At 42.9% G+C, this 27994-nt stretch overlaps 1 protein-coding gene across 12 annotated transcripts in view; it reads right to left on the bottom strand.

Annotated features, from left to right (window-relative positions):
* Positions 1-27994, bottom strand: part of FGGY (FGGY carbohydrate kinase domain containing) — a 415184-nt gene that overhangs the window by 53402 nt on the left and 333788 nt on the right. The window contains exon 16 of one of the 12 annotated variants that reach the window (XM_019623665.1): positions 7721-7871. The exons of the other annotated variants lie outside the window; for them this stretch is intronic. Within the exon in view, the coding sequence (XP_019479210.1) occupies positions 7737-7871 (135 nt within the window). The 3' untranslated portion in view covers positions 7721-7736. The remainder of the gene's footprint in view (positions 1-7720; positions 7872-27994) is intronic. 12 annotated transcript variants of the gene reach the window in all.

Genomic DNA, 27994 nt, shown 5'->3' with positions numbered 1-27994 from the left:
GCAGTGAGGGCCACTCATGGACATGTCACCTGTGTAGTCACCCAGGGCTCCACACCAGTAAGGATCCAGGCTTGAGGTTTAGTGATCTGCAGTTGCTGTGTTGAAATTCTTCATTTTATCTTTGCATTTGTGCTTTGTAGATGAAGGCTGTGGCACAATGGAGCACAGGCTGGGGGTCTGCGGCCACCTTGGTTATCTAGGGCTGGTTTTCAGCTGTCTGTTTCTTGCCTTCGGGTGCCCCACTTGGCCGCATCCTCATGGCTGACCAGGCACCCCTCGTCTATTAAATGCATTTGACTAGATGACCTGTGGAAGTCTCTTCCAGCTTTGATACTCTCTCCTTTTTTTTAAGTTAGAGAGGCTAGCTATAAAACCATATTCTGTAACAACAGGGGCATGCCCACTGAACTAGGCTGGACCCCTTCGAAGCAGTGGCTTTAGGAAGGCCTGTCCCCAGCCCTGGGATGCTGGCTCCGGGAGCAAGGCCTTTTGTTGAGCCCCCGCAATAGCTGACCATTTGACGATTCTTGCATCTCTATTTACACCCAAGGTACCTCAATTCGAATGGGCTGTGACTAACTTCATGGGCAGTGACAGACTCAGCCATGTTCACGGGACTTGTTTCAACAGTCATCACCAAACAGAAGGAGCACAGTGGGCTGTTGTGGAGAGAATTCTGGGGAGTACTATTTATGGCTGTGTTTTGGTTTTGCCTCAGCCTAGTACACAGGGTACAGTTGAAACTGGCCTCAGCTGAAAACACTCTCTTGTTTCTCAGGGCAAACTTTCCAAACTTTTACATGCAGCCTGTCGGCTCAAGACCTGTTGTCCCTGCCTCTGCCTCCTCTGGGCCCCCAGAGACACAGCGTTGCCCCTCTGTCCTCCTCCTCCGCCACCCCCTCTTGCACGGCCTCTGAGTCATTCCCAGCAGAGGCAGGACATATATTCACAGCATACCATTAGGGATTTGGAGCAGGACAGACCTGGGCTCAAATCCTAGATCTTCCATTTTCTAGTTGTGTCACCTTGGGCAAGTCGCTTAACCTCTCTGACCCTCAGTTTCATGAGGTGAAAACTGGAAATAACAGAACCTCCCCAACAGGACTATTTTAAGAACTGAAATGATATATATTGCTGAAGATGAATACTGATGGGCATCCTTAACTGTGTTTTTCTTTCTGCCCCACTTATTTTGGACTAATCCACAGAAACCAGGCTCCTGCCTCAGTTTCCCTTCCTGAGTTGATCTTCCTTCCTATCTTGTGGTCCAGATCCACCAGCGTGGAAGGGGCTAGGGCTCCGCCTGTGCTGCCAATCCTCTGCCTGGGGACCCTGGCTGCAGGGAGGGATCTTCCCGGGGACGGACAGGAGGTATGAGTATCAGTGATAGTTCATTTTATTAAGCACCTTCTACGTGCCCAACTTATTATCACTTCCTCTTCATAACAAACCTAGAGGTAGGCACCATTATCAATCTAATTGTATAGACCAGCGATCTGAATGTTGGAGAGGTGACATCCTGGGTCACAGGGCCAAGAGTGGTAGAGGCTGAATTCTCACCCAGTGTCTGACTCCAGAGCCTTCTCTTGTAATCACCAGCCTCTTTCCTTCTGAGCACCGGCTACTTGCTGCACTCTCATTCCTATCTTGTTTTGAGAATCATCACCACCGTAGCTATCACTTACTGAATACCTATAACCCTTACATACGTCATCCCATTTGACCTGCCCAGAAATCCCACAAAGTAGATATTTTCAGTCCCACTTTACAAATGAGAGAGCTGAGCTTGTAATAAGTAGGTTATCCAAAGTCAACTGGCTATAAAAGGAGGAGCCGGGATTCAGGTACTGTATACAATTTCTTGGTAGTTCTTTGCACGCTGTACTATGTGCCAAGTGCTTTATAAATATTAATTCTTGGGCCAGCCAAGTGGCGCGATGGTTAAGAGCTGGCTTGGGACGCCAGAGGGCCCCGGTTCGGATCCCACATATGAGGGCCAGTGACACTGCCCTCCACAGCTAAGATGCTGAACAACAGCTCAACCTGGAGCTGGGCTGCCGTGAGTCGCCGGTGACAGCATAGGCTGCAGCCCCTGTGGCAGTGGGTTGCCATGGGCTACCGTGTGTAGCCAGCAGCCAGCGTGAGTGGCCTGCAGCCGCAGTGAGCGGCCGTCCAGAAGCCGGCGACTGATCTGTCTCGCCCGGGAAGAGCGCAATGATGGTGCCAACTTGGGCCAATGAAGCAACGTCCTTCACAACTAGACTGAAGAACAAAATGACAGCAACTTGTCTGTTCCCCTTCCCCAATTCCCCGACACTGTTCCCATCCCCCCAGTTCCCCAGTGGAAATCTTAAAAAAAAAATTAATTCTTGTAACAGCTCTATGAGGTAGGTAATACTACAATTCCCATTTGCCAGATAGCGAAGCTGAGGCAGAGAGGAATTAAGAAACTTGTGCCAGGCCTCACAGGTAAGAGTGACAGAACCGGATTTTGAACCCAGGCAGTCCGCCCAAGTGTTTGGGCTCCCAGCCTTGAGCACTGTGTGGATCATAAGGAGGATGACAGGTGACGTGAGGGAAACAGAGACTTCAAAGGCAGAAGGAATCATCCTCATATACGCAGGAGGCTCCGTGAGTCCAGAAACTACAAACGCTCTAGAAGGAAGAACCCCCCACCCGTGTGCATTGGAGTGGTCCCCCAGAGTCCTGGCTGCTCTCCTCCAAAAGGGGTCGGCCACCCTGGAGAATTTCCCAGCGTTGAGCAATGGTGTAGGTGTTTCGTTTCCTTTAGGCCCACTGAGATGCATCACGAGGAAATTGCCTCAGGCTCTTGAGCAAGCTGTGATTTCACTCTTCAGCTACACAATCCTCAGAAGAGGAGGAAGGCAACAGCTTTCAATGGTCAGTGACATTGAAATGTCCAAGGGAGGGCAACACGCCTTTTGTCGGGAAGGGAAGAAACAAACATGTATTGAGTGACTACCATGTGCTGAAGCGTGCGAGTTGTTAAACCTCAAAAACACCTTTTGAAATTGTGATTTGCTCCCATTTTAAAGAGAAATCAACTAAGGCTCAGAGCAGCAGAGTGACTGCCCAAAATCTAGTGGCAAGTAAAAGAGCCTGGCATGGTCCCAGGCCCACATGTGTGACTTCAGGTTGCATGCTCTTGGCTAGCTCCCTGCTGCCTTTTGGTGACACATGACTGATCCATATGGTTTTAGAATGTTCCCATAATTAATGGGGAAAGTACCAAGAGTGTCTGCCCAAACACAGAGACCATTCTGCCAACCTGGTGTGTTTTGGTTTAAACCGTTATCATTCTGAAAAACAGCTTCAGGAGAAAAAATAGTTTAGAGAAAGTTTCCAAGAAATCTTGCAGTCATAAAAAAAAAAAAGAGATTCACAGATGTGAGTACATGAAAATTTGAAACTCCTGTACACACTATCATAAGCAAAGGTAGATGATGAGGGAGATATTTTAGGAACATCTTCAATATATATGTTGGACAAAGGATTGATCTACAGAATATATACGGAACTCTTCAAAATCAATGAGGAAAAGACAGGCGACCCCATAGGAGAATGAAGGAGGGGTATTAACAGGTCATTAACAGAAAACAGGAGTAAAATGACTGCTGGATATAAAGAAAATGTTCATTCCTACTAGTAACGGGGAAAAGACAAAGAAAGAGAACAACGAGCTGTCGTTTTCTGCCCGAGAAATTGGCAAAACTATTCAATGATTGACAAGATCCAGTGCTGGCCAAGGCGCAGGGGCACCGTTGCCAGGAACACGAATTGAGGCAGCCTTTTTGGAGTGCATTTTGGCCACGGCTAATAAAATGTGAAATGCGCAAATCCTTCCAGTGTAGAAATTCCCCTTTTTTGTATCTCTCCGAGAGAAATCTTCATACTTGTATAAAAGGAACCACATCAAGGATGCTCCTTGTATCACTGTTTGTAAAACCTCGACCCTAGAAACTATCTAAATGTCTATCCATAGGATGCTGGTTAAATAATTACTGGTACATGCACTATGGAATTACTACCAATAGGTAATAGACATGAGGCAGCTATACATTTATTAACTTACTCCAAAATTTCTCCAAAGTGAAACAAAAGTTGCAGAACAATTTGTACTACATGATCCTATATATGCATATATATATGTCTGTGAATGCAATAAACAGGTTAGAAAGACATAGAAAATGTATAATAGTGAGTATCTCTGGGATCAGGAGACATTTGTGCCTGTTGCCTTTTGTTCTATATTTCTATACTGTTTGAGGTTTTTCAATGTAAGTGTATTCCTATCATTTTTCAATTATCTAAAGAAGAGCAGGTCGGCCACAGAGATGGAGACACCTGCCTCACGCTCTGGGTTATGGACTGTTTGCCCAGGATTGAGAAAGAGGCAGATCCAAAGCAGGGGCTCCCCTTTCTGCTGATGGGAATGGTAAGCAGCTCATTTGGAATGTTTCTTTCTCTCTCTCTCTCTCTCTCTCTCTCTCTCTCTCTCTCTTTCTCTTTCTCCCCCCCCCCCACCGCATTTCCAAAGGTGCTCACACACCTGAGCATGTGCGCACATATACACATTCCTCTGATGCACACGCTCACTCAGAGTTACTACTGCACAGGCTAGTTCATGACCCAAGAACTTCTGAATCCTGGACCAAAGCGATTCTTGTCATCTTGATAAAACTCGTACACAGTCACACCCCGATACAACTGCAACAAAAATAACAAATTGTCAGGCCCCAGCAGCACAAGCCTTGATTTAAACCATGGGGTCCAGCAGGCACACACTGGATGTGAAGCTCCTTAAATAATGGCTTGGCTAGCCTAAAACATATCAGATGTTCCTTTCGCCTCAGCTCGCCCAAGACATAAACTATGTGTTCAGGGGAAAGCAAAGTCAAATGACTCATGACAGAATTTGTTTTTAGTATGAATTATTTTTTCTGGCTCCTTGATTTTAAAGACGGATCCTTTTCAGAGGAGCTGAAGCAAGGATTGCTGGGAGCCCGGCTCATAAGCCTTCTCACCTCTTCTGAAACCTGGAAGTGGGTGCCTTGGCAAGGAGATTTATTACCTATTATGATCATTCCCATCATGCATTGCTTCTTTTTTCCTTTCAAAACAAACGATGTAACGGCAGCCTGTGGTGCCTGGGTTGGAGGTGGAAAGAGCATGGGATTTGGAGTCTAAGAGACCTGAGCTCCAATTCCAACTTTGCTATTTACTAATTACATGACGCAGGGGATGCCACATGACTTTCTCTGTGAAATGAAAGAAACTTCTCAAGAGTGAAATGACAAGAATAAGCATCATGCTGGACTGTGGTGGGGATTCAGTGAGGTAATAATAGGTAAAGTGTCTGCCTCACAGGAGGCACTCAGTAACTGGTACTGGACTGGATGCCTCAGGGCAGAGATGGTGTCCTAGGTACCCCAAGATCTCTACTGCTTGCCTTAGAATGGGATGGTAAATATTCGGGTGCCAGGCAGGCACTGTTCTAACTGCTTTATATGGATTATCTCAGTCCTCAGACATAACCTTATGAGGTAGAAACAAACGTTTTCCACATTTCGTTTTTGAAGAAACTGAGGTATAGAGAGGTTAAGACACTTGACCAAGGCCACACAGGTGGTTAGCAGAGGGGCTGGGATCTGAATGCTTGCGGTCTGGCTCTAGAGCGGGAGGCGAGAGGCAAAACGGGTAGACCAGGAGCTCCTGATGTGGAATCTAAGGAAAGGCTGCATAGGAATAGCCTGCCTCTTGGAACACTTTAGACATAAGGAAAGAGAAGAGCACCAGGAGTGTGGTCATTCATGGCCTTGAGAGACACAGGCGGTGGGCAAGCAGATCCCACCCATGAGAGTGGCAGATTAGGATAGCCACTGCCCAGGAAGGCCGGAGGGGCCGCCCAGGAAGGCCGGAGGGGCCGCCCAGGAAGGCCGGAGGAGCTGCCCAGGAAGGCTGGAGGAGCTGCCCAGTTGGTGCCCATACATTTACTACCTCCCTCTCCTCTGCAGACAGAACTGAAGTGAACACAGAATTCCAGAGCTGGTAGGGACCGTAGGCACTGCTTGACACTACTTCACTGTACAGGTCAGAGAACCGTTACTTGCTCAATGCCACACCACAAGGTAATGGCAGAGCGAAGATCAGAACTCAGCTGACTATTTCCCAAGCCTGCGATCCGCCTCCGGGATCTAGAACACACTAACCGCCACTCTCCTTTCTATGCAAAGCCTTGAAGTTAGGACTTCTTTTCTCAGTCAATAATCCATCTCATAGTTCTCATACAAACAATGTTCAGGAAAGAGGAATACTGGCCATGGGGCTTTGGATATGTCCAGTCCTGTTGATAAGGCCATCCCAGAGTAAGAAGAATGCTTAGCTTGCGCTCCCAATAAATCACTGAGTTGGGGCCAGCCGAGTGGCTCAGTTGGTTAAGAGCTCGCTCAAGAGTGCAAGCTCTGAGCAATAGCGGTTCGAGTCCCGGCCTGAGCTGAGCTGCCGCTGAGCTGCCAACATGTGGCAGGATGGCTCAGCTAATAAATAAATAAATAAATAAATCACTGAGTGATCGAGAAGGTAAGCAATCTTTTGATAATAATATGTGTCTCCATAAGAGGCTGCCTACAGAGAAATTGTGGGCAGAATTTGAAACAGTGATATATCAAGGTGAATTAACACAATGCCTTTTGGCTTTATACTTCCATGTCATAAGCTGCCCCTGCAACATGTATGTAGACAAAAGCATTCATTTATTCATGTATTCATTCACTCAAATTCACATTTTCATCCAATACACAACTGAGTTCACCTATAGGTTCATGAATGCTTTTTCCTCCAATCTAAAATTCTGCACACCCTCCCTCCATCTCAGTCCCTCAACACACACACACACACACACACACACACACACACGTGTTGTTTAGTTAACACTTCCAAGTTCTGGCTCAAATGTCATTCCTTCGGAACGTTTTTTCTGACTCCCCAAAGCTGGGTGCATTACCTATCATAACACAGAGCACACTCTATTATAGTGCTTTATTTTATTGCATTTCTCCTCTGCAATATTGTAAGAAACTTGAGAACAAGTACCGAATCTTTCTTGTTCAGAGCTATGTCTGTGAACAGAGACAGACCTGCACAAGAGACTGGCACATAGATGGCGCTCAAGAGACATCTGTACAATAAATGACTGCAAGAAAGAAAAATGACTGAATGGTTGTGATATAGACTCTGCCCTTAGTAAGCCTCCGGTCTAGTGGGAGGCGGACACACTCAGGAGAGTCAGCATACATGTGAGAAGCAGTATATCCACGGTCTGTTCTGTGCTACAGCAGCACTGAAGAATGAATGACTGACTACCTATGGCAAGAGGGCTGGGATTTCACTTCTTCTGCCTTATGTTCATCTTAATCTGACTTTATAGGATAGAAATGTGTGGGATGAAGACACACAGAGTGTAAGCTTTCTCAGTCCAATCCTCTTGCCTGTGTCCCTTCCTGCTCCCATGGATGACATTTCAGGATTTTGCCATTCCAGACCATTTCTTTGAATTCAGTAAAACTCCAGTTGGTGGTAGAAACAGTGTCAGAGCTGAGGGGATAAGAGAGAAGAGGTCCACCACAGAATTCTCCTTACTGAACACATTCTAGCCTCTTTGGTCCTTTTCCTTTTCTTAGACACAGTCAATCATTCCTACCTTAGGACCTTGGCACTCACTGTGCTCTCTGCCATTCGAGTCTCCTCTCAAACATCCCTTCCTCACATGGCCAGTCCTTCACGCCCAGTCGGCCCAATCCCTCTTGGCTCCTTGATGTTGCTTTACTTCGTTTCACAGCATTTTTTGCTACCTGAAATCATATTTTGCTGTGATTACTTGTTTTGGAATTACTTTTTACTGGGCTCTTGCCAACTGGGATATAAACTCTTTGAGGACATTGCTTTTCAAGTGACAAAGTGACACAGCTAGAGGTGCTTGGTGAGGATAAGGAGACGAGTATCAAAGAGTGAAGGGGACGCAAAAGCTCCCAAAGAAAAAGTGACCCAAACTGACTTCTAAAGTTTAAGACAGAATTAATAATATCAACTCTTATTGCACACTAACTGTGGCAGGCTCGTACAGCACCGAGCTGAAGTTTCCCTTTTGGGGATTCATAAACATTCCATTAACATATATAAAATGGTGATAATTTTAGTTCCTGTCCCATGATATTGCCATGGTGATGAAATGAGTTAATTCATGTAAAGTGATTTGAACAGTGTTTGGCATATAGAAAGCATCAATAACTGTTACCTATCATCATCATCATCATCATCATTATCATCTACAAAGAGATATGACACAGAATATTTATAAGAACTTTATGTATTGCTATGCGCTGTACATATTTACTTTTTGTTTTTAAACTGAAACACAGAACTTCTACAGTGTACAAAGTTAAGCACTTGGTTTATGTACCCTATTTCAAATTGAATACAGTGCGAAAATTGTTTTATGTTATTTATCGGCATTTACATAATCCAAGAATTTTATTGTTCTTTTAATAAACATACTTATGATTGTTTCAACAATCAAGGATTAAAAGTTTTAAGACATAAAAACATGAAGAACCACATAAGAGCTGTGAGAAACTAGAAGAAATGATAAAACATTAGTGGAGAAAATGGGCTAAAAAGCTGAAATAAAACTTTCTAAGGACTAATACAGCAAACACTGAAGAAAGGAACAAGGAGAACATTTGGAGGTGTGAGAAGCAAGAAAGTATTACAAGAACAGTAAACGGAAGCACCATATAGAATAATCATTTTGCTGCAATCACTGGACACGCCTGTTACAAGGATAAAAATAGAACGCAAAGTGCTGAAAACAAGAACAAGAGTTAAACATGTTTAATAAATACAAGGATAGTTTATGAATAACTTTTAAAAATCTGCTAGAACATAACATATTACCCCAAGGTTGGCTAGTTCTCTATAAAAATACTCTTTTTAGTTACAGCTCTTTTGGGTTTGTCACTAGACTGGAAAACTGATGGACAGAGCCAGCAACGTATCTTATCAGGCTGCCATTGTCTTCTCTCTTCTCTCCTTCAAACCCTAAGACCAACAAACATTTTGTCATTGCATCTCAAAGAGCATACTCAGGACATTACAGTAGCACATGCAATGTTCCCCAGAGTCCCTAGGTGTCGCTATTGCAAAACTAACAGAAGCCTGAATCGTCAAAAGAAAAAAACGGAAAGAAAAAAAGAAACACAGTAAGTACATTTAGTACAAAACAATAACAGCTCAAAAGGCAGACATCATTTATTACAGAAGCTACAAACAATGTAGCATCTCTAAGACAATTATGAATTTCCTCTTTAATTCAAGGGTTCACCCCACAAAGAAGAGACATCTCATTTTTTAGCCAGAAAAACAAACAAACAAAAAAACACAAAAAACTCAAGGTTGTTTTCTCTCCCTAAAACATTTACATTTAAGAGCTCCGTGGAAACCTACACGGTGCTCAAAGTTTGTGGTATAAATTGGTTTATAATTAAGATTGGCTTGATAGCACAAAAACTAGCTTCAAAGTAAAAATGTAAGACAGTGAATAAGGGTTGGCTGAAAAAAAAGTTATGTTATTTGATATTCAACCAAAAGCTATAATCTTATTAAATATATTTAAACATGGTTTCCATTTAGATTTGGCACCTTGATTAATGGGGAAGTATTAAATAATACCTGGCTGCTAAGAGTATATTTAGGAATCAGTGCCACATAAAACATACACCGTGTACAGTTCGGTTTCATTGTTATTTAAGGCTTCTCTGGTCTCTTGGCTGTGAGCACACACATATTAAAAATTAAGTACACACACTCAATGCATGCTCAACCCTTTTAAAGGGCTTTTTTTTTTTTTAACAGAAACATGCAATGAAAAATGAACTCAACTCTGGCGAAAGGTAATGGATTCATCCCTTTGGGACAGCTGTCCTGTTTATCAAAAGAAGGGAGAGGGGAGGGTCAGAAGAAGAAAAAAAAATTTTAAGTGGTCAGCAAAGAGAACTGCCCAACGTCAGAGAGGAGCCGAAATCAGGTTCTCCACTCAGGCCTCCCTGTCAGAGTTGAGTGGTGGAATGAATGGTACCTTTTACCACGAGGCCATGGGGGTATCTGGGTGGGAAGAGAGTATAAGATACGGGGAATGTGCTAGTAGCCAAATGGATGCAGGCAGATGCTGACTGATTCCCAATGCATTAAAACAACACTTCTTTTTTTTAATGGGAGAGGAGGTTATCTGTAGTTTTCTGGGCATTATGCGAGGCCTTGATGAAGGGGTAGGAACTAAGGCAAATCAGGGAGACAGAAAATGTGATAATGATGAGAAGAACCAAGAGCCATAATAGAGTTCTAATCAATGTTTCTGCCATTATACATATAGTAACATATGACTAGCAGAAACTGTACAATAAATGAGCATTCTGTCCTTTCCAATATCACGAGGTTCCCCCAAATCCTCAGGCTTGAGCAAGATATCGCAGCGTGGTCAAAATGCCAGATAACATCACACTACATCTCGACACAACCCAGTGGAAGAGGCCATAGTATTAACTATTACATCTTACGTTCGTTGGTAAACTAAGTTTAAATCCCAGAAAGTACAGAAAATAATACCTTACACCTGAAAAGAAAAAAACAAAAACAAAAACAACTGCAAGCTTTTTTGTTACAGATCTAACTCTGTCTATTTACAGATGGCAGAACTGAGGCTCTGAGAAGTTAATCACATTATTCAAGGTCATACATTTAGCAAGTTACAGAGGTTGCACTGCAGTCTAAGATTCTTTCACTTGAAAGTCTACTTTTTTAAGCTCTAGCCCCCAGAGCCCCATTCCTTTTCTGTAGCTGACTGAAGACTTGGGGCAGAAGCCATGAAGGAAATTGGGGTGAAGGTGTGGGACACAGCACGTAATCTCATTTATCTCCCTTGTCACCTACTTGCTGGAGGAAGAGGGGTTGCGTTCTTCTCAGGTGCTGCTGCCCACTGCCACCATCATCCCCAGCTGGGCTGTCTATTTCCCCTACTGGTCAGAAGTCACTAAAACGTTAAGCATGCCAAAGTCTTCAGAGCAACGATGGGTACAACCAGGGACCACAGGGAGCAGGCTGTGTGGCATTAAGAACACAAGCAGGAAGGAAGGGAATTGTGCTACATGCTGCCGCATGGATGGACCTTAAGGAGATTATGCTAAATGAAATAAGCCAGTCACAAAAAGATGCTTATATGAGGTACTTAGAGTAGTCAAACTCATAGAGACAGAAAGTGGAATGGTGGTTGCCAGTGGTCTGGAGACAGGGGGGAACGTGGGACTGTTGTTTAAAGGGTATAGAGAGTTTCAATTTTGCACAAAGAATTCTGGATGCCGGTTGCCCAATAATAAGAATAATACTTAACACTACCGAACTGTCCACTTAAAAATGGTAAATTTTATGTCATGTGTATTTTACCCCCATGAAAACAATCTAACAAATAAACAAAGACTATCACTAGGAAAGCCTTCTCCAGTGGTTATTTACAATATTCTTTCGCCTGGCACAGTACGAAGCATCACCTTCCAAATTTTAAGATTTGTGGAAGTGAAAGTCCTTTTGTGTTACATCCCAGCTACTTATCTGGAAAGCAGGAAGTCTGGAGGAAACAGTTTTTGTTGGTTGTGTTTTTTTGGTTTGTTTTTTTTTTTAGCCTGTAAAATTTTATATCTGCATGTTTTATATGAATTCTCATCCTGGTTTGACCAGCCAAGAGCTCTCTGGCCATGAACAAAGAAAGCACTTACCCTTTCTGGGTCCCAGTTTCCTCATCTGTAAAAAAGAGCGGCTGAGCGAGATGATCCCTGAAGTCCTTTTCAATTTTTATATTGCGATTCCAGTTTTTCCAAATGCTAACGCTGCCTACTCTAGTAGGTATACTTCATTTATATTTCAGTCACTTCTGAAATACCTACTCACTGCGCTTCTCCCGAGAGGTGAACAGAGGGAGGAAGGATGCTGGCTGAAGGAGGCAGACAGAAAGTAAAGAGTTAAGGGTGTCCCAGAAGGACCCCTGGACTGGGAGTCTGAGCCTAAGAGGTATAGCCAGAGGATCTGCCACTTGCTAGTTAGGTGAATCCGAAAGGAAAGGAAGCACTTCCTGGGGCCTTCTATGCATGAGACACGTTCACACATATCATCTTATTGCTTCACAAATTTTAGTAACTCACATACCGTGTTCACAATTATTTCCACGTACAAGTACAGCTTATAGTACTTATTATGTATGTCATATTTTTTGCTAAATTCTGAATCAGCTCCTTTTTCTCTTTTAAAAAATTGCTTTGTACCAAGCAAAAAGTCCATAAAAGCCCAGGTTTGGTGCTGGTTATGTTTTTTTTTTTCTAATACATGTTAAGATAAATACATAACTATTAGAAAAAGAGTGACCACGTGCCACCTAAAAACCATCGTGAGTGCTACTGGTGGTGTAGGTGGTGTATGTGTACATTTTGGGAGATGCCGTAATACCCTACTTTACCTCCATTTATGGCTACTGGACGTTTGAGCCTATATAATTTAGTCACTCACCCTAGTTTGAACCAACAGACCCCAAAGCAATGTGCTGGTCCATATTCCTCTCGTCTTCAGAATGGTCTATCAAGTTGCATACAGAGTATTTCCAAGATGTTAAAATTTCATGAGCACTAACCCTTCCAGAATTACTTTGGAGACTGACATAGGGCTAGCAAATGTTCCTTTTGCCAAGTAAGAACTCCAAAAAAAAAAAAATGTTCTCATAAAAAAAAGCATAGGACTTCCTACACCAACCGATTGGGAAGGGTGCTTGTCAGGATAACATAAATCACTTAAGAAGAAAAACATTCACGAAATTCTGCTTACTTTTTTACATTCCTCAGTTAGGGGAAAACTCCATCACGATGAGCCACTGTCCAGACTCAGCACTGGTGGCCTGCGGTGGCCCGCAGTACACTGGGAGACTCTTTGGAATCATGCAGATCAGAGTTCAAGTCCAGGTTCTGCACTAACTACATGTAAGGCTCTGTGAACCCTTCACCTGAGCCTCAATTTTTCATCTGGAAACTGAGGCTACTACTCATTGTTGTAAAGGTTAAATGCAATCAGTGTATAAAATGCCTAGCACAGTGCCTGACCTGTAGTAGGAACTCATTAAGAGGCAGTCATGACTTAACCACTCTCATGGTATCTAACTAGGAAAGTTGCTATGAGGACGCAATACGGCAATGCAAGGCAAAGTGTGTTGAAAGTGTGTTAGGCAGCTCTAATTGTTCTTTTGGCTCTCAGCTTAGAAGTTACTTCCTCTGGGAAATTTTCCTTCACCCACCAAGTTGGATAAGAAACCCCTGCCCAGGCGCCATGGCATCTTGAGTTCTGTTTACTTGTCACACTGTATTGAAACTGCCAGGCAATTTCTCCCTTACCCCAGTAGGCCCACAAGAGCTCTGAGGGGGTGGGAAATATATTGGTCTTACTTGTTGCTTCTCCACCATCTAGTACATAGTTGCTGCCAAATACAGCATGGGTGCTCTTTTAATGTGTTAAATGGGCACATGAATTCATGGGAGGGTTGATAGGTGTTTTCAAACCTGTGTCATAGTGTTACTTGTATGCCTGATGGTCTTGACCAAGGGTGTGTAACAGAATTTTCCCAATGTTTGGTCCTTGACACTTTAGCAAACTGAGATGCTTCATGAAAAACTCATTCTTTGGTTGAGAAAATTTGGGAAAGACTATATTTTATATATGCCTCTGCAACCCAGAAAATCCATAACCCTTGTTTTTATATTAAAGTCTTATGAGAAGTCTTGCTATAAAGACACCTAGTTAACTTGAACAAAGCCATTTCCAGATGAATTCTTTCCAGGAATGCCTTTTAATATACCAACACACAGTCTCTGGGAAATCCTGGCTTATAGAGAGCTTGGGCTCTGAGCAAATTTTCTCACGGTTTCTATCAATTCTTTGTGCTGATTCTCCTTCTCTCACGCATGCCAGGAATCAGGGGTGATATGCATGCTGGGCTGGATAAAAAGGTAACACAGATAAGGGAAACTCTGAGAAAACTGGTAGACATATGAATGAGCTGACCAGTCCAGGAACTGACCAAGTGTTTTGCCAATGACTACACATGCCTTCCTTTGTATCACACCTCAGAGATTTCATAGTTCTATGTACATATATCATTGCAATTCTTCTTCTTCTTCCTCTTCCCTCCTTTTCTCCTACACCACCATCAATCACCACCACTACCACCACCACCATCACCACCACCATCATCACCACCACCACCACCATCACCACCACCATCAATCACCACCATCACCACCACCACCACCACCACCACCATCACCGTTAAAATATATGGCACACTGGGCTAGGCATTGTTCTAAGTGTGCTTCCTGTACTAATGTATTTAATCCTCACAACCACCTTATGAGGGAGGTGCTAGTGTCATTTACATTTTACAGAGGGGGAAACTGAAGTGCACAGAGGTTAAGTAAGACTCGTGTTTTGGAAGCTGGGTAGAGCATTGCAGATTTATACCAAGAAATTTTACTGATTAAGAAATTGAAGCTCTGACACAGAGGAAAAACTGAAGGTTGCTAGTTGGGAGGGGGTGGGAATGAAGGAGAAGGGGAAGGGATGAGACAATACAAATTGGTAACTACAATATGGCCTCAGGGATAGAAAAGGCAGTCTGGGGAATATAATCAATAATGTTGTAAATATTTTTTAGGGGGCCAGATGGACTCATGTCTTGTGAGGGAGACCACTTCATAGACGGTGTAGAGGCCTGACCACCGCATTGTATATCTGAAGCTGATGTTGAATAATATTGTATGTCAACTACAATTATATATACATATAGTCACGGGATGTGGAGTAGAGTGTGGGAATGGAGTCAATGGAATTGTAATAGATAAGCATGATATCGGGGGTGCGAGGGCAGTGGATGGGGGGAGGGGGTTGTCACTTTGTGAGGGGTGAAAAGGATAACTATTGCATTGCTTTGTACATCTGAAAATAATAATAATAATAATAATAATAATAATAATAATAATGAAGAAATTGAAGCTCTGAGTGTTTAAGTGACTTGCTCAGGTGAAGCAGTGAAGTACACAGGCCACGTCTGTTGGATTCCAGTGCAAGCACTTCCTTACCACATCGGGTTGCCTCCCGGTGTTAACAATAGTTTACATTTTGTGAGTTATTTTATAGCTTACTAGACATTTCCACAACCTTAATTCTATTTAAATCTCTTGACAATGCTTTAGACAGGTATTACTTATCCATTTTGTAAATATTGAAATTGAATCTTACAAAGCCACTCTTACTACTATTACTAATGATAAAATAATAACTACCTCCCACTTTTGACAAACTGATGGCTCAAGGCAAAAGAGCTCAGAAAGGGTAGATGTGGGGATCAGATGCAAGTTTTCTGGTGCCAAGTTCAGAGGTTGCTCCACCCTCGAAAGACATGTCTCTCCAAGAAGACCATAGCATGATTAGCCCAGCTGTGGCAGGGGAGAGAGGTTTACGGCACCATCTCGGCATTCAGCTGGTGTGGTTTTGAAAGTGACTCAACATCTGCCATTAATTAGAGTTCCTGTTCCCATGGTGATGGTTTATTATTGCTAGGCTGATAAGATGGCCAATCCAAGAATATATCTTCCTCCTTTTCCCTCTCACTCTCCAGCAAAGTTTTGCCTCTTTTTTTCTCTTATCGCCTCACATAACTGACCTTCTACCACATGGCATGATGGAGTGTTTCTCAAGCAGGGACCCCTGTTGGCGATAATCTTTGGACTTTTTTCCCTTTTGCTCAGAGCAGAGACTCTGCTGAACCAACTTGATTCAGATTTTATCTCTGATACTTATCAGCGCTCTGATCATGAACAAGTTAATTCTCTTCCCCAGGCCTTGTTTTCTCATCTGGAACAAGGGATAAGAAAACCTAACTGGCACGGTTACTTGAAGAATTTGATGTAACAAATAGGAAGATGCTAGTACAGACCTTGGAATGTAGTGGGAATGCAATAAATGGTAGCAGTTGTAATCATTAAAATGATAGCAATAATTATTATTTATAGAGAGATGAGATGAGACAGAGATTTGGGGTTGGGAGTCAAGGTCATTTTACTTTCATTCATTCATTAAGCGTCCTAATTTGTTTTTCCATTGAAAGTGTTCTTTTTCTTTATAGCCCTTAACCCAAAGTATAATATATATTTATTTGTATGTATTTATTTTTAACTGTCTCTTCCACTCAGCTGCAAATGTGAGGAGGACTGGGGCTATGGTTAATTTGCTCATCACTGTACCTAGGGGATATTTGTTGAATGAATATTTACCAAGATATTTACCAAGCAGCTCCTCTACCTCAATCTGTGTTAGGCGTTAGAGATATGAAAATAACTAAAGCAAGCTTCTTACCCTTGAGGCATTCACATAAGGGATCTGGAAAAATGGACAAAAGTACAGGAAATGGGGCATTCACCCATGACTCCAAAAGGGTTTTGTACAAATCCAGCGACATAAATGGAATTAAATCTTCACTAATCTTCTCTAGCACAAATCACTGATGTGGGGGGTGGTATGGCTATCTCAATGCTCTAAGTGTCAAGGAGGTTTCATCTAAACTGGTGGTGTTAGGCTCCCGACGTAATCAGAAATTCCCTTTGAAACATACAGTTGAAAACGAAAGAAAATGAAAAAGAAAGGGAAGGCCTTTCAGAGGGCTTGCTCGCTGAACCCTCCCAGAACAGTCTGATCCCCTTTGCCTGTGAAGCAAGAGGTCAGATCTCCAGACGGAAAATCAATCTCCAAGAGTCGCCGGATAGAATTTCTAATTCGCCAGCGCCACGACAGGCAGCCGGTTTCCAGACAAGGAGGATGAGGCCCAGCGCTTTCGCTTCTCCACCCCACTGTACACAGTCAGGCCACGTGGACACCTCTCCCCCAGGCGCACACAGGATCTAACAGCGACAGGCGCAGAGCCCTCCCACCTACTCGTCTCTGCTGCCTGGATCACCCGTGAAGCTATTTTATTACTGTGTTATTAAGTATCAGTATTAGTTACTTTAATACCCTTCGGGTATTTCCTTTGAAACAATCTAGCCCAGTGCTTCTTCTGTTCAGCAGAGACCCTCCAGCAGGCTGCCCTGCCATGGGGAAAGGGAGGGAGTGAGTGACAGGAGAAGCAGGGGACACGGTTCCCCTTCTCTCTGTTTTATATACTGGCTTCCCAAATGTTCCACTCCTCTAAGTTTTGTGATAACCAAACCTGATTCTTTCCGTTTGGAGATGTGGGATTTGAGGCCCAAAGACGCAGACCTTTTGCCCCAGGTTACACGTGGAGTCGTTTGGTCACTGAACCGACACTAAAGATGGGGGAGTTTCCCTTTGAAAAAATGTGAGTAACTGGGCAGTCTGGAGCCAGTGCTAGTGGGGACAGAGAACGTTTTCAGAGGTATAGCTAATAACTAGGTGGTCTGGGATCAGCTTTGACTTGTTAAAGACTCTCAATCTACATCCATCCACAGCAGCACCACTGCTTTAAGCGGCTGGTTTTCTGTGTAACTGCTCACAAGTGGCTGCCTTCTTAGCCAGCTCCAGGGAGATTACAAAGTATCTGTAAAGCTTCACCTCCAGTTTGGCACAACATACATTTATGCACACCTACTACAGACTAAGGATGAGGGAGACTTGGACCCCTACTGGAAGCTCACCCTTGAGTGGGGCAAGCGGACACTGAAACATCTATAGGCCACAGATAAGGATGGTGCAGTGGTTGGTCTCCCCATGCAGACTTTTCCAAACTTACTTTACAGTATTGGTCCAATGAGCAGACTACAGGGTCAGAATGTCTGGGTTCTTATCATTCCAGCTATGTGACCTTGGGAAAGTACTTAACCTCTACGATTCAGCCTCCTTGTCGGCTAAGCGCAACTAATATCAGGGTCTCATGGGATTGTTGTGAGGATTAAGTGAGTTTAATACACAAAAAGTGTATAAACAGTGGCTGGTGCATGCTACAGGAATCCCCTTGGTTGTCGTTTTTAGGATCCCGTGGAAAGAGAGGGCTTGCAACGTCCTACTACATACAATATGCTGGACTCACTCAAGCCTGCTGTTTCCCAGTACTTTAAGCACTTGCTTGAATCCCCACTTTAGAACTGTCTATAAACTTCTCCTCCAGCACCAGTAGTGGTTAGTCAGCTTATGGAGATGAAGACAACTGCTGTAATCCAATTATCCAAACCAGTTAGGTCTGTCAGGGTCCCTCCTCATCAGAGATGCTGACAGGTGGAAACTGACACGGCCAACTTGGGAGGAATTTCGCTCTGATCCACTCCATCCAACACACATCCTCCTCCAAGCCAAAGGTCAGCTGACAGGGAGTGAGGTGTGGAGGGGAGAGGGTCAGATCTGAGCTGGTGTGAGGTGGACTGCTCGTTTCATGTATCTCAGTGGCATTTTCTCAGAGGTGTCTTCTGCATCCTGAAATTCTCATACACGATATGTTACAACATGCTAGATGTAAGAGCGCTCTAGTGAAATAGGATAGCTTTCTAGGGACCGTTCAAGAGTGTTCCCCTTCTATTTCAGGGACTCTTCAAAACTATTGGAGATAAGTAATGTAAACCTTTGTTATTACTCTTAGGCTGAATTAATTTCCAGGCGATTTTTCTTAAGCAGGAAGCAGTATTATCCTCCAAGAAGCACTTAAGGTTGTTGCTTTTTTTTTTTTTAATGAGGCTATTAGCCTACAACATTTTTTTTTTTTAAACAATAGACAGAGTCAGGGGATGTTGGGCAAAGGATGCTCCCAAGACTCCTGATCAAATTCCTAATTGGTCTATTTATAGTTAGCACCCCACCTCCCATGAACAATCATCCTTCCATATCTAGCTTTCTCGTTGGCTGCTCCAACACTGGGATCCTTCCCGGGAGCTAAGCTGCTCTCCTTTCTGTCTGCATTCATTCCTTTGCTCTCACTAGCACCTCTATCTGAAAAGCCCTCTTCCTGCTGCTTCTCTGCTTGTCCTAAGCTAACATTTCCATTTCAAGCCCCACTTATACAGAACCACACTTCTCTCTCCTGCTTGTAGCTGTTACCAGAGAGTGGATTGTGCAATGGCACTCTCTGGTGTCAGGTTGCTTCGTTTTTATTTATCAAGCCTGACTGTCAGCTCCTTGAAGGTGGGGTGCCTGGCCTTGCTTGCCTTTTTTTTTTCTTTTAATTTGTAAAAAATACTTGGCCCTATACCATATAATCTAGTACTGCGATGTCACCAGTAGAAAGAGTGTGTGCTTAGGGACAGAAAAATCTACATTCCAATTCCAGTTTGACCCAGTGTGACCTTGGTTAAGTTCTTTTAATTTTCTACGTCTGTTTCCTCATTTGCAAAAATGAAAATAAATTTTCCACATAAACCTATTGTAAGAGTTAGGTAAGAAGGTAGACTATTGTTTCTGTGAGGAAACCTCTACAAGAAGACCAGAGCAATAGGAGTTATTATGCAGCCTTCTTACTATCTGCTTAGAAACAGGAAGAAGAAAGCTTGGAAAAGTGAGGAACAGAGATAAGTCTCTAATAAACATCGATTCCGATACATATAGACATAGGTTAAACTTCTTACAACCTTTACTTAATAGCTGTGCAACTTTGGGCACATCACTTCCCCTCTCTGAGCCTTGGTTTCCTCTGGAGGGATGAGGAAAATCACTCATGTAATACAGTGACTCACTTAGAATAGCGAATAGTCCACAGCCCCAGCTCAAGAAAGACGAGTTTCTATTCATTTTTACTAGACACTATCTTGAAACGTGCCTGGCTCTGACTTGTAATCAAGTCTTGTCTCCTTAGAGAGGTGGTGGTAAGCTATGTGAGGCTACTGACCTCAATGCCTAACTCAGAGCTGGGTAGTCACTCAAGATTTTTAGACCAATCTCTTGTCATTTAGGCTGCACTTAGATAAAGTGAACTACTCTCCATTTTAACCAGCTACCCCTCCTCCAGCTCATTCCAATAGGGAGCAAAAAGGGGAGCTGAATTCACTGTAAGGGATGACTTCTCTTTTCATATTTGAAAGAAACCATAATAGCCAGAGTCCAGTCAGAAGAATAGAAATTACCCTAGGTCTTTGAACAGAAAGAATTTAATATAAGAAATTGATTTCATCGGTGACGGAAGAAACCAAGAAGCCAAACAGTGATGTTGAAGCAACAGCAGAAAGCTGCTCCCCTCTAGGGTTCAAGGGATGATGGGAGGCTGTGGTGTGACCACAGGAGGAGCTAGAGATGTCAGGCTGGACCTGAAACCAAAGAAGTGCTGAGTGGCCAGAACTGGAACCGGAAAGGGAGCGGTGAGAGCTGAAATCACACAGGAGATACAGCTGCTGCTGTAGTGAAGGGAAAAATCACCTGACTTCTTCCCTCTTTCTGTACATCAACCTTCCACCTGTATCTACCACTGGCCAAACTTATCCAGAGAGGATATTGCAAGGGAGCCTGGGAAATGTAATATATAGCAGAGGAGGGGTGAATACGCTATCTGAGAGCAAACAGGCAAATAACTGGCCTATCTATTTTTCAATAATATGTGTAAAGTCCTTAGTACAGCGTGTGATTGATAGCTAATAATGATAGTTATCAACATAAATATTGCTACAATTTTGTATAACTCTCGACGAAAGTTTATTTATACCAGTAACTATGGTAAGTACTTTATACATATTATGCAATGCAATCTTCACAACCATCTTTTGAGGTACATACTCTTAATAGTCTTATTTTTTTTACAAATGAGGGAAACCAGCTTAGAAAGGTGAAGGGCTTCACCTAAGGCACAGTTATAGCATTTGAACTCAGGATTGAAACCCAGACTCACACGATATCAGAGTCTATGATTAACTATGGTCCTGTTTATTCCTTATAACATGAATCATGCTGTTAACAGTAAAAGGGAGGGTGCTAGATAAGGTGAACATAACACTTCTCATGATTATTGGGAGGATATTTTGAAGACCTAGATTTCCAGGGCTGAAAGCCTAGAACACTCTGTGAGCATTAAATTTGCCCTGAAAAAAAAAAGTAGAGATTATAAAACAAGTAGATCACTTAAAGTAGTTTATAAAAGTCCATGGCGTTCCCTCTTGAGGGCAACAGGGTATTTTTGCTAAGAGGATGCCAAGTTCAGTGGCCTCTGCAGGCTTGCTGTTTACTGACATTTGATCTGCTTCAACATCTGTTGCCCTTCTCCATTGATGGGTGCTTCATTTTAGCACTTCCCCGATGCCAGGCTGGTAAAAAGCTTTAGTACTAAGGTCCTCTAAGACACTTCTAGGTCAGTGACCAAGCTTTGTTTCTAAAGCTGGCTGAGGGAAGGAATATTCAGGGAAGAGGGGTGGAGGGACATGCCATCCATCTACACTTCTGGGAATTCTCAGTTCTACTTCAGGGGCAAGTGATATCTCTGGGCGATCCTTAACCTGAAGTCAAGTTTCAATATCATGCTCTGGGCTTTTAAAAAGGAGGTATATGATGAATTCTTCTGCTGCTTCTGTGAAAGTTCCACAGAATAATTTCTAGATTCGTTTTTAAAAGAATAACAATTTTAGAATTTGATACCAGGGAAAATGAGGTCTCTTTTGGAGAACTGGTATACTTCTTTGATGCTGCGAACACTATATGACTTGCCATATTTCCCAGTTTTGTCCTGGCTGCCTGGAAGCTCAAAGTAATCCCCTTATTTATGGGTCAGAGAACCCATACGCCAAACCTGTCCCATAAATCTGTTTGGCTTGGCACTCACCAACCCAGAATTAAAACACTTTAAAGTTCAATGTCCTTAGGCAGAGCATACATTCTCCAACTTGGTAGAGAATCAAACCATCTGATCCTCTGCTGGTACCATCCTATGTTATATGTTACTACCTGGCACATGAAGTCATGTTAATTTGAGGAACATCTAAGTGCTTGGTATACTCTCCTCTTTCTGCATAGTTGTTGTCTTGTGAGTTTTATTTTGTTCAGCTTTATTCTGCTTAGTCATTTATTGTAAGCTTCCTCAAATCCTTTGTTGGAGTGGAATAGGAATGATAAACAAATAAACAAATTGTTTTCTTCGCTAAGCAAAACTGTCAAGCTCAGTGTAAACAGCTTCATTCCCACTGTATCCAAGGATTGATCATTCCTGGTGGGTCACTCTGGCCTGCCCCACCTGCCCAACCTGTTAAGAGATTACCACTGTGAGGTCAATCCTACCATTCCTTTAAGCAGCAGAAAGAAAGAACTTCCTCAGTAGCAACTGAAGGGGCCTCAACATGATCTAGTGGTATCTGCCCTGTTTTCTAGCACCTAATATGTAAATCTAGCTCTAGGTGCTGCAGGGGATATACAGAGGCTGGACCTGGAGCCAGGCCACCTGAGTTTAAAGCCTCATTCCACTACTAGCCATCTTTGTGGTCAGCTTATTGATGTCTTGTGCCTCAATTTCTTGCTTTATAAAGTGGGACAATGATACCAACTACTTCACAGGTTCATCGTGAGGGTTCAATTAATGTAGGAAATAACAATAGTACTTTTTGCATTAAGGCAGTGCGCTAGATGTGCTTCCATTCATAGAATCTTTGGTCAGCTAACATGGAACTGAGGCTCAGAGAAATTAAGGGACTTGCTTAGCCAGGTTCGTTTACACAGCTAGCAAGTCAAGGAGAAGCCATCACCCTGGACTGTAGCAGGGTGACTTAGAGGGCTACTTTCTTCTGTCCCGTTTGATATCCTCTTATCCTGCCCACAGTGGATTCAGCTCACTTACCTCTTCTACCCCCCCATCCCTCCACCCCCCCATACTTGGCAGGGAGCTGCCACAATACCAAGTGACTGAGGCTAATATTTATTGTGATGAGGTGAATTGGAGAGAGATTTGTGCAGGACTGAGGCGCATATTCCTTCCTCTGCTTTCAGAGAAGGCATTCCACTGCAAAGGTTAAGAGCAGAGCTGGGGTCACTTGGCCCTCCCACCCCCAAGTTCCAGCTCTATCAGCTCCATCACTAGCTAGTCCTCGATGGTCCAGTTCAAATATTGCCTTACTAGAAGGATTTTTTCAGCCCTCAAAACAGTGGAAGATACCCCTCCCTTGCCGCTCCATGATCTCATTGTATAGCAACTGTAGTAAACAAACACCGGCCACCATTAAATAAACATGGTTGCTTACTACATGTACTAGCATGTTTACTCCTTACAGCATGGACTGTGAGGTAATATATCTAAGATGCAGATATGACTGTCATATTTTACATATGCAGGCTCTAAGGCACATAGGAGTGAAGCAACTTAACCCAGGAAAGTGGCAGGTCCATGATTTAAGCCCAAGCCACGGCCCCACGGTCTTTGCCACTATACTCAGGGTTGATGTTTTCATAACTGTGTCTGCCTCCTCCCCACTAGACTGGGGACGCCACGGGCACTGAGATGTGTATAATTTTTCTTTGTCCTGCTACTATCTACGTCTGCCCCTGTTACGTGGCAGGCTCCTGTGATGAACCTTGGCTTCAAGAATTAACCAGGAAACCTCATCACCTACTTGAATCAAGGCCCAGACACATGCCTTTTCCAGATGCAGCCAACTGTCATCTGTCAGCCTGGTTATCACAGCCCACCCGACCTCCAGGAGGAGAGGTGAGCGAAAAATGCATCCTGACATCACAGGAAGCACCCAAGGAAAAGGTGCATTAATGGGGGCAAAAACAAGCCAGCGGGGTGATTAATTTGGCATCCTCTTCAATATTATGTTTACGCAAGTTGATTATATAGCACTTAATTACTAATTTGCCCTACTTAAACCAAGAGTGCTTTTAATTTTTAATGAGATAAGGAAAGAAGATGCCTCTAGTTAGTAAAGAGCAGCTATTTTATTTCCTTCTCTTGTTTTGCCAAGCCAATTAATACCATTTCTAAGGAAATGCATCCCTCTTATGGATTCTTTCTCTCCATCTTCTTCCTGACCTCCCAAGTTTAAGAAGTGATGGAATAAGACAAGAGCCACTTAGAACAAAACTGATGTTGTTTTCTGATCTGGCTGGATGGGCTGGGAAAGGCCTTGTAAAGTGGAATCACTTGAGATCCCATAAACGGTGCTGATTTGGGGGAAGTCAGGGTGTATCTATTCCCAGGAACCATGACTTAGTTGTTACGACCACAGAGAACTCAGCCCTGGGTCTCCAAACAAGGTTCTCCCTTTATAAGGCCACCTTGTTTCCTGGGTATTAATGTCACATAAGCATAAGCACTGCCTTGGGGCAGTAGACACAAAAGAAGAGCATAGACCCTGGAGTCAGATCTGGACTTCGTTGCTAGCACTGCTACTTAGACCATGGGCACATTATTTACACTTTCTGTTTAAGCCTCAGTTTCCTATCTGTAAAGGTGAGGCCAATAACTGTAACTTGTAAGCATTAAGTATCATCTAAACTACTTTAGCCCAGTGCTCAGCTCAGAGGAGCTGCATAAAGTATTAGTTTTCTTGTCTTTAGCCTAGCAAAGGCAGGAAATGAAAGCAGGGGCGGGGGGCTCCCTTTTGAGGTCTCTAGCACGTCTGTCATTATCCGCAGAGCTGTGGAGTCTAGGTCAGTGCTTATCTCAAAGGGCGCGTCCATAGTGACATAAGATAAGAAGCATGCCCCAGAATGTGAACAAACACACGTCTTCTTCACCGAGAATGTCTTGCTATGAATAAAATGTCATAACTGATTTACATTCTGATGCAAGTACCTTATCTCATCCAATCTATAACAAACCATTCAGACCGGAGGCCCTGGTCAGCAGACCCACCGGAGCACCTGAGCCTGGAGGAGGTGTTGGAGATCTGCACGGCTCCTGAGGAGGACCCCTCCCAACCCTTCTCTAGGCCTGGCCAGGCTTACTTGTACTGATTACACCAATCCGCTCCCTTAACCTCTACCTTTTGAATCCAGCCTATGGAGAGCTTGGCAGGAGATCAGAGAGAGAGGGAGGAGAATGCCATCAAGAACCCAGCTCCTTCCCTCTGGGATCACTGACAAGACAGCCGCCTCAGTAGTCTCCACACTGCCCTCTGTTCTGGGGTCCCAGTAACTGTGTTCCTCCATCACCTATTCAGGTCCAGCTGTTACAAACCCCAGGGCATCACATCCTCCCTGGTTACTCTATGCCCTGGTCCACAATCTCACACACAATCTACCTACTAACCTCTCTAAAATCATCTTAATTTGAGGGTGCCCTATGAGGGGACCTTGATTAACTTGGTGACATTTTATTACACATCCTATTTCTGGTCATCTGTTTCTGACTCTGGTTTTTAACCATCTGTTGGGCGCAACTGATCTCACAGATTCATTGCACACAAAGATGCCGCTATGAAATATGTCTTTACTGTACTGTCACAAACACGACTGGCGATAGGTTACGGTAGAGAGGGGAGATACGGAAGAGGTGAGTCACGATACTTACCTGTTAGATATTTGAAAATTTGTGTACAATGAATCTGTGAGATCAGTTGCACCCGACGGAGGGTTAAAATAATGGCAATCACACTTAGCCCCAGAAGAGTCCATTTCCATACGTGATCAAGTTGAATAATCCTTGGCTTTGAAATCTTCGCCTAGGCCTTGGACCCTGGCTTCATCCCTTTCCGGCCACTGGCTTTGGCAAGTTGCTTAACCTCTCTTACTCTCTGTGCTCACCTGTAAAATTAGTATGATAACAGTATAGGAAATTTCCTTGTACACAACTTTTAACATCGTATCAAAATTTTTAATGCTTAAATGTCTTTGATATGCATGATTAAAGACACTCCACTTGGGTTTCTGAACTCATGGCACGTTCTTACAGTTTAAGGCAGAGAATCAAATTCCTCCAATAAGCAATTGTAATGATTTTTTCCCCTTTTGCAGTGTTCTTGACCATTTGCCTCAATGCTCCAACCAAAACTCTTTCACAGAATTCAGTAAGACCTCTATCCATTGCATGACTCGGAATCAAATTTTGTCCAGTAGCATGTAGGGATGTAGGGGTGGGTGGGTGTGTTGTGTGTGTGTGGTCATTTTTCAGGACATTTTTCCCCCAATTACAGGAAATTCCTGACTTAACTTAAGGCCTTGCCTTTTCTAATCTCTTAATTGGTTCCATAGCCTAATTTACTGTGTTGACTATTAAGCTTATGTAGCATGCATCTGCTTTCCAGGAGTTATCCTAGTGTAAAGGAATAAAAATACCCAACCTATTCATTTCCAACAAGCAATTTTTTTATGAAATGTAAATGCATAATGATAATTAGAATGAAGAGTTAATTACTTATAAGCATTTGTTTTGATGGAAAGATATTACACATTTTTTCAGATGTGCCCCAGTATAAAATGTCTTGAACAAAATGAAGTCAAAGAATTAACTAAACTTTATTTTAGAAATACAATTCTATAACACGTCTAAGTTTCTAAAGGATCTAGTTGGTGTTTGGCCATTTTTGCTTTTATAAACAGCCTAATTCTTAAGTTTCTGAGTAAAAAATTAAGGGAGAGAGGGATATTTGGGAAAAATGTTTGTTAACCTAAATATTCATGTAAATAACAATACTATAAAAAGTGCCTTTTAATTAAAGCTCTTAATTAAAGTGCTTTTCTGTATCTATCATTTATAAAAAGTAAATGGGCAGATTACGATCCAAAGCAAATAAATAAAGCAAGATAATACTGGTGAGCATGGTATAAAGTCTTCTCCAGGCAAAAGGAATTATAAAATTTCCAAACCAAAGAAGGCACATTTCTTATTTTTACGTTCTATAGTCAATACTTAACCAAGCACTGCTGTGCTGACACATGTGTGAAGCTGGTATTTTCTATAAATTACACCACCCCGTAAAGGGCAGTTGAGGTGCCATATTGGAATCTATGACTTTCCCAAGCAATGGGTATATATTTACTGGGATATGGTTTTTTTTTTTTTTTTTGGCTGAGCCATCCTGCCACCTGTTGGCAGCTCAGCAGCAGCTCAGCTCAGGCCTGGCGTCAAACCGCTGTTGCTCAGAGCTAAAACTCTTGAGCAAGCTCTTAACTAACTGAGCCACTCAGCCAGCCCCTACTGGGATATGGTTTGATGGAATCAGAAGAGCATGGACTTTGTATCAAGCAAAGTTATATAACATGTCCATGTTTCAGAGTCCTCATCTGCACATTGGGGACTATTACTACCCACTGGCTGCTGTAAGGATTTTATGAATGACACGGGATGGAACGTAGAAGGCAAGAAGCAGGCCTTGTTCCTGGATTACCCCGTAAGGAACAGGAGAGTCAAATGTTATATATCTTATATACTGAAGTAATTTCCTGAAAATAGAATTCTAAATTTGAACTAATGTTTCGACTTTGACATCCATGGTTCCATTCTGCAAAGTAGATTGGAACAAGGAGGTTTACAATTAATCAGAACCACTGGCCGGCCGAGTGGCTCAGTTGGTTAAGAGCTCGCTCAAGAGTTTGAGCTCTGAGCAACAGTGGTTCGAGGCCAGCCCGAGCTGAGCAGCTGCTAAGCTGACAACAGGTAGCAGGATGGCTCAGTTTAAAAAAAAAAAAAAATCAGAACCTGAATTTGCTTCATTCATTCATTTATGAGAGGGAATTCTGGAAAAGATACGAATGTATTGTTAACCAGGTATGGCAATAAGTATCATCAATGTTAGGGTCAGCATCACATTCCTAATTTAATCCGTCTTTAAACCATTAATTACCATTCCAGGATTTTCTGTTGACTTTCTATGAGACATTGACATATGGAACAGGACACTGAAAATTCAATCAGAAATCTGAATCTATTTAATTAGAAACTAGAATCTCACATCTCTAGAATCACATGCTTAAGAAGCAAAGGGCAAAA

Source organism: Hipposideros armiger, unplaced genomic scaffold (assembly GCF_001890085.2).
Source record: "Hipposideros armiger isolate ML-2016 unplaced genomic scaffold, ASM189008v1 scaffold_557, whole genome shotgun sequence".
NCBI lineage: Eukaryota > Metazoa > Chordata > Mammalia > Chiroptera > Hipposideridae > Hipposideros > Hipposideros armiger.
Note: the sequence above shows the minus strand (reverse complement) of the source record. Positions and strands in the feature narration are given on the sequence as shown.